Source organism: Lactuca sativa, chromosome 6, assembly GCF_002870075.4.
Source record: "Lactuca sativa cultivar Salinas chromosome 6, Lsat_Salinas_v11, whole genome shotgun sequence".
Classification (NCBI taxonomy): Eukaryota; Viridiplantae; Streptophyta; class Magnoliopsida; order Asterales; family Asteraceae; genus Lactuca; species Lactuca sativa.
In genome coordinates this window covers 10,000,284-10,008,210 of record NC_056628.2, presented here as the reverse complement: position 1 = coordinate 10,008,210, position 7,927 = coordinate 10,000,284, and the positions used below count along the sequence as shown (strand labels likewise).

At 32.0% G+C, this 7,927-nt stretch overlaps 2 protein-coding genes across 2 annotated transcripts; one reads left to right on the top strand and one right to left on the bottom strand.

Annotated features, from left to right (window-relative positions):
• Positions 1–2,668: 2,668 nt before the first annotated feature.
• Positions 2,669–3,936, top strand: LOC111900401 (remorin). Its single transcript, XM_023896290.3, has 4 exons — positions 2,669–2,943; positions 3,368–3,455; positions 3,524–3,605; positions 3,701–3,936. The coding sequence occupies exons 1-4, from the start codon at positions 2,826–2,828 to the stop codon at positions 3,899–3,901; spliced, it is 489 nt and encodes a 162-aa protein (XP_023752058.1). The 5' UTR covers positions 2,669–2,825; the 3' UTR covers positions 3,902–3,936.
• Positions 3,937–4,409: 473 nt separating this feature from the next.
• Positions 4,410–7,584, bottom strand: LOC111900392 (DEAD-box ATP-dependent RNA helicase 6). The gene is made up of 9 exons (XM_023896277.3): positions 7,109–7,584; positions 6,610–6,670; positions 6,120–6,354; positions 5,796–6,034; positions 5,468–5,719; positions 5,200–5,380; positions 5,014–5,102; positions 4,858–4,931; positions 4,410–4,771 (listed from the first exon to the last, which is right to left on the bottom strand). The coding sequence occupies exons 1-9, from the start codon at positions 7,447–7,449 to the stop codon at positions 4,693–4,695; spliced, it is 1,551 nt and encodes a 516-aa protein (XP_023752045.1). The 5' UTR covers positions 7,450–7,584; the 3' UTR covers positions 4,410–4,692.
• Positions 7,585–7,927: the final 343 nt, after the last annotated feature.

The window sequence follows — 7,927 nt, the reverse complement described above, 5'->3', positions numbered from 1 at the left end:
TATATATATATATATATATATATATATATATATATATATATATATCAGTGTTGTAAATATCGACCTAGACGCTAGGCGGTGTACAACTGATTACGATTATGAGTGTTTGGCGGAAATTGATTAATATCGGTCATATTACACCAATATTTACAAAATTTCAAAATTTTAAATATTTAAATATCCAAAATTTCAAATATTATAAACAATTATTTCAAATTTTCAAAATTTTAAATTTTCAAATACTATTTTTCTTAGGATATATTAAGTTTTAAAATAGTTTTATTAATAATTTATGGTCCGCGATTAATCCCTGCCAAACTGAATAATTTTTGGTCTCTCTCTCCCTCCTACTTCACCCGAAACAACCACTAGTATCGCCGGAAACCACCGTTGCCACCTCCATTTATGTTGAAAACCACTAAAACCACTGTCAACACCATTAACGATCCTAGTAATTCCATATATTACACAAAAATACACTAACAATCACAATAATTGCAGAAAAATCATCAGAACAATATCATAAATATGTAATTTTTTTAGTCTCCGTGAATCTCAATTGTTCGTCGGTTTTCATTTTTCATTTCTATAAATTTGACCATATGAGCAATTCCAAAAATTCTCAAACAATCCCAGTAAGAAGATGGGTCGATAAATATGTAAATCGTTTTCAAACACAAATCCAACAATGAAACCTGAAATCAATTTTGATTCTTGATGAAATCAAACCAGAAAACTTTTGCGTATGGGACGGGTACTTTTAATAACAGTCCTTCAAAAATCCAAATCGAACCTTTAACAGATGACAACCGAAGTTGTAAGAGCTATGTTGGAGATGGCGAAACAGACGAGCAAAACCGCCATCGAAGTAGCACAAAAATGTTAACTTCTAACAGAATTTGAATCCCAGAGAAGAATAAAAGCGGAACTGAAAGTTGAACATGAAGCATGAGAAAGAAAAAAAAACTCATCATCACTTCAACCCAATCCAACATTCAGCACAGAATATACACAATCGAAGACATAAAAATCGCCATAGATTACTTCTCAAATACCCTAAAAATAAGTGAAGAAGGATATGAAGCTTGTCCAATTGTATGAAGCTTGTCCAATGTGGATATTGCTCTCACTTACTAAGCAAGATGAAGAATATAATGGCTTAACAATTGTATTAAGCACTTCAACGAATGATAAACGATTTCGTATGCACATAGAAAATAATGCAATAAAAAAAATAAGAATACAAATATACAATATGTGAGGTGTTTAAGTTGATCAGAGAATTTAAGTATGTCAACTAGCAAACAGAAGAAAGAGATTTTATTGATAGCTGTCTAATTACACCTTTTGCCGGGGGTTACACGAATTAACTAATAAAGGGTTCATTATAGAAACAAGTTACCCTAAAGTATGCGAATAAGACCAAATGTAGAAAATGACTGAAGAATTTGCCCCATGATGCATTTTGATACTGATGAAAAAACTAACATGTTGTATTTGATGTTCTAGTTTTTTTACTATTATTACCGAATATCAATAAAAAAAATTGTTAGGGTGAGATATTGTTGCATTTTTTTTGTATTTTATAAAATTAAAACTTCAAAAGTTCCGTTTTCTAATTTCTAAACATCTTTATTAATAGAAGTCGAACATATAATCATGACATTATCATAAACAGTGACCAAAGAAAGTTAAAAGTGGCACGGAATATTTTCACCTTTGTGCCATTTTTCTTGTTCATCATCTAAAAAAGTAAGGGGGATATTAAATATTTTTGACAACTACCTCCTACCTTCCCCTAAGATGTTGTTTCTTGAGAAATCGATTAAAGAAATGTAACATAATTAATCAACGAATGTTATAACCTTTTTTCTTTTTTATAAACAAGTGAAATTAAATCATGATTTTAATTTTCCTCTCATTTTAGTTCAAGACACACTACATCAATTTTTAAGATCATTTTAGTTTAAATATGTCTAAGAAAAAACCAGAATATTAAAATATATATTATTGGTTATTTTGTTTTTTATAGTTGTTGATTGAGTAAACTATAGCTTTAAATATAATAAGAGTAAAAAACATATATCAGACCTACTAGCCTACTAGGTATTAAAAAAAGGAGGACGTTAATAAAAAAAATGTTGATTAATCAAAGGTCCAGTTGATCGAAAAGTTAGGGCTAAATCAGAGACTTCTAAATGATATATTAAATAGTCTAAGTCTAACCAAATCAGTCTCTATGAATACCAGACATAGTAAAATACATATCAAACAACCTCTAAAAATGTAGATAACAATTTTTTTAGCTTACTTAAAAACATCAAAAGTAAATAAAAAGATGACATACATACTTGGCAACAATCAACATAATATATGCATATTTGAATATTTTTAATTGTAACGTATAAGTAAATCTAAATGGAAAAGTTGAATAACCACATTATTTGTTATGGTATGTTAAAAAAAACTTGCTTCCAAAATACACACGCTTTCTTTTAATGAATTGATTATGAATTAAAAATGTTGGAATATCTTGTTCATGCCAAATAAATTAATTTGTTGCGTAATAATTAAAGGTGTTTAATTTAGATATGGAAAAAGAAACATTGTAGTTTACAAACTTAGTAGGTAACGTTCCAACTGATTGTGATCTCTATGTACCATCTTTGCCACCACCCACTTCTACATTTACCAACCAAACCTACCACATACTTGTCTCTCTTTCTCCCATTTTTGTTTCAATCTTTGAAGCTTTTTTCAGGTTTTTATTATTGTTCATCACAAAATTAACAGGATCAAAGGATGGTGGAGGAAAACCAAGAACCATGAAAGATGTTGCTTCAGAAACCGAATCAACATCAACACCATCACCGGAACCCAAATCAAGTTCGGTTGCAACACCACCACCCAAGAAAACAAAGCCGCCTCATGGTGGTGACAAGAGTAAGCTTCTTGACACTCTCTTGTACAATTTTAACTGCTAGACAGAATTCGCGCTAACAGTGCGCGAATTCGGTCTAACATGTACATGTTATGTATTACAAACTCATACGAGTTTTGTGTAATCGGATAATTTATGAAAAAAATATGCGTTTTGCGCAACTTTGAACCCGTTTCATTTAGGCTATGTTTCTTGATTTTTTTTTTAAATAAAAGGTAAATAACACCATGTAAAACGGCTCATGTTATCCCCCTGGAGGTTAATCACGGAAAAATAACAATGTTTTGGGTGCCCCAGGGTTTGGTTTAAACCCTGGACAAGAATGAAATTTCACATCTTAACGAGTATGTATTGTTTATCATGTGAGACGCATTAGATATTATTTCTCCATTCGTAATTTATATATGTAATTATACCTTTTGTCAGATGTTGGACTTGAAGTAGTTGTCGCAGAGAAGAGAATGGCACTCATTAAAGCATGGGAAGAGAACGAAAAGACAAAGGCTGACAACAGGTACTTGTTGTCTATATATGTATGTTTATATACTACAAGGACATATGTGATAACATGTGTATGTGTAGGGCGTACACAAAAAAGTCAGAAATCGGAGCATGGGAAAATACTAAAAAAGCAATGATAGAAGCTAATCTTAAACAGATTGAGGTACATGTTTCGTATTGATCACTTGAAGAAAAAAAATAAAAAACACAAGGCATGCATATGTATATGTATGATGTGTATGTATGTAAATGGAGCAGGAAAACATAGAAATTGAGAAGGCAAAAAAGAGGGAGGAGATGAAGAATAGGATGGCTGGAGTACATAAAGAAGCAGAAGAAAAACGGGCAATGGTGGAAGAGAAAAGGGGCCAAGACATAATCAAGGCAGAGGAAGCTGCTGCAAAGTTTCGTGCTACAGGCACTCTTCCTACCAAGTTGTTTAAATGCTTTGGCTACTAATTTTTTTCCCACCATATAATATACATAATTACTTATACATGCATCAACTATCAACAAGTTTTACATCTTGTATGGTTTGTTTTATATATGGTTTTTTGTTCGCTAAACCTATATATATATATATATATATGGTTTATATCATACATATATTTATTATTTGTTGACTGCTTGTATAATAGAAGCTCTGGAATTCAACAGAATGCAGTTGATCACACATAATACATATTACAGAGAAAATATCCAAGGAATCAAAAGGATGATGCTTCATTGTTGAAACTTAAAATTCAACTTTAATCTCACCAAAATTTGATCAGTTGATGTGGTCCTAACATCTTATTAACTTCAGTTTAACTATTTAAAAGCGTTCATGGAGATTACATCATATGTTATTAAATCAAAAAAAAAATGTAGAAAAAAAGTTGATCTAGCATTCATCATCCACCAAGATACATTAAACTACTAAACAACAAACAAATCAAGATAGCTCAGACACACAAACACACACATAGGGAAAAAGTAAGCTTTGAATTGATAACCCAACACAAATCTAAAAAATTGTTCATGCATCATTTTTTTTTTTTTTGGTTTTTCGTTTTTGCTCTACTTTTTATCTTTTTTTTTTACCTTTTTTTCCTTTTTTTTTTCTTTTCAAAATATGGAGTACAAACTACAAGCTATCCTCCAGAATCAGGTAAATACAGATCTAGCATATGATATAACAAAGCCTAAACTAAAAACAGAAACAGAAACATAAACATAAAATGTCTCCTACTTGTATTTCATTTTCTCAATCACAGACAGTAAATGGCTTGATCAATTTGGGGAGGAATTTGTTTAATCTCAGTTCCAAGTTCTTGTTCAATCCTATACCTGTACAATTTCCACAAAACCACACATTATTACCATTCATGATGACATGGCATTTAACATTTAACATTTAAATTAAAAATACATACAAGTTAAACCGGTCTTCATAAGTTATCAAATTCACAGCCAACCCCAGATGTCCAAACCTTCCCGAACGTCCAACCTACAAATAAACAATAAAATATATACATAATAATTTTTCATTTTCAAAAAAAAAAAAAAAGGTTTTATTTTTAGTTTATTACCCTGTGCAAATACGTCTCCGCATTCCTTGGAAAGTCAAAATTGATGACAACATTCACGGCTTGAATATCTATACCCCTTGTAAACAAATCTAATAACACAAAACCAAATTCAAGATTAGGGTTTATTAGGGTAAATAATATTTTACAGTTTGAGTTTTTTTTTAAAATTAAAAAATATATACATACCAGTACAAACAAGATTTCTGCATGCACCATTGCGGAAATCATGGAAGACACGATTACGATGATCTTGCAGCATTTTAGCATGAATATAAAAGCAAGAATATCCAAGCTCTGTTATCTTCTTTGCTAACAGCTCTACTCGGTTTACAGAGTTGCAGAATATGATAGATTGGTTGATTTGTAACTGTAATTAAGTAATAAGTAATAACAATCAATTCAAATTCATAATCAATCTTCAAAGTAAGGGCTTTTTAGTAAAATGTGAGCAGACCTTTGAGAAAAGAGTGTTGAGGCAGTGAACCTTTTGTCTTTCTTCCACAAAAGCATAATACTGTGTGATACCTTTAAGGGTAAGTTCGTCCATTAAATTAACAACATAAGGATTTTTCAGGTATCTGTCTCTGAAATCTTTTACAGTAACAGGAAATGTAGCTGAAAACATCAAAATCTGTCTGTTTTGTGGAAGGAAACTGATCAGATGCTCTACAGAAGGTTGAAACTCAGGGGACAACAGCTTATCAGCCTGTCAAAATATTATCATTAGTATTATTTATAGTTTTATTAAACAATTTATAAAAAAAATAATACAAAAAATATACCTCATCCAATACCAGCATTGCACAGTCATTGAGAATACAGACACCCTTTTTGGTTAGATCAAGAATTCTTCCAGGAGTTCCAACTAACAAATGAACAGGTTGATATAATCGCATGATGTCATCTTTTAGACTTGTTCCTCCAGTTGTCACCATTACTTGAATCTGTAAGTGTTTTCCAAGCTCCTTGCAGACCTGTGATGTTTGAAGAGCAAGTTCTCTTGTGGGGACAAGTATGATAACTGTATAATTCATATTTGTTAGTAAATCCATAAGTTATTTATAGGATCTGAAAGTAAACATGTTATTGAATTTGTAAAACAAAACCTTGGATGACATTGTTGTCTGTATCGATCTTTTCAAGAGCAGGAATACAAAAAGCGGCTGTTTTTCCAGTTCCATTTTTGGCTCTAGCAAGAATATCACTACCAGTTAAAGCAATAGGGATGCTTTCTTCTTGTATAGGAGAAGGCCTTTCAAAACCCTTCTCATAGATTCCCATAAGTAGTTCTCTTTTTAGAAAGTAGTCCTCAAATTCGTTTCCTTTTGTAGCTGTTACATCCTGTAAAGATAACAGACTGTAAGAAAAGTGGCATACTTGATATCCTCCTTCTAAAGATAAAAGGACATCAAAAGACAACATGGACACAACATTATTTAATTCAATGCAAACATCAAGAAGAAATGTAGCTATTTACTGATACATAAGCTTTACAAGGATAAGAAAATGTACTGATAAAAGGTAACGGAAGAGGATGAATATAAGATTTATTATTATTAAGTAGCAATTGCATGACGTTAACTGTTGTGTGCATACCTCAGTCTTGAAACGGCTATCTGCTGCAGGTATGTTTAACTGTGCTTTCCAATCTTGAGAGCTAAACCCACAAAACGGATAAACAAATAAGTTCACAGCTTGTTTACATATAATTTATCAGTTAGATATCATTCAAATAGATCATACATGTATACGTATAAAGTAATCATCTCCAAGAATACCAATAACCATACATAGAACTGTAGAACAGTCTATATTTCATAAAACAACCTGCTATTGAATTCCTAACACCACCGAATTAGATCAACACAGAGGCCTTACATTATCATTGATCCCATAACTACTACTACATTATATCACAGCATTTGTAACATCAAGTGTAGAGATATAAGTATGCATTTCCAAGATAAGAACCGTAACTATCTTGCAATTTTACGGGAATTGCAGTTTCAAGAATGTAGGTCAAGTATTATTTGTAAAGAATCAAGCAACTAAAGGTTCGAGGAAACGGTTATGGATGAGGAATTTGAATTTTGACCTTGAATCAACGCTGCCTTCTGACTGTACGGTTTTCTCGACTTCATAGTTATTGTTATTGGCAGTAGAAGAAACAGGGACATTAGGGTTCGTTCTTAGCCACTGCTGTTTCTGATTGTAGTGTTGTTGTGTGGACTGCTGTCTCTGCGAGTACTGTGACTGATGCTGCTGCTGTTGAATTTGATCGTGGCTACGAGGTTGATGGTGATAATTAGGGTTTGTTTGAAAATTACCACCTCCACCTCCACCACCGCCATACCATCCTCCTCCGCCGCCGCGGCCATTTCCGATACCAGGAGGGTACCGGCGGTTGTAACTGTTGTTACCGGTGCTATCGTTCATCGGGAGATGATCGTTGATTACAAAGCTTGTTGTGTAGGGAGTAGTGAGTAGAGAGGGTTTGATGCGTTTGATCGTGTGTGCGAAAGTGTGTGTTCAGATCGAGGTGTGGGTGTACACGCGACAGGAATTGTGAAAGGTTTTATTTTTCTTGGACAAAACTACAATATTGGTCCCGTGGTGTTCAAAAAAACTTTAGAAATGGTCCAAAACAATTTTTTTCACGTGTATAGATCAATGTTTTTTTTTTTATTTTTTTTATTTTTTTTTTTTTTTTTTTATTTTTTTATTTTGTGTTTTTAGTCCAAAAAACTTGAAATAACGGTTATACCTTTTTTTTTTTTTATATATATTTTTAATTTTTCAAATACTATTTTAATTTAAAAATAAAAAAAAAATAAAATAATTATCTTCCAACCCCACCCCTCTCTCTCTCTCTTGGTGAGCTCGGGTTCTTCATTTTCAAACAACAATTTTCATT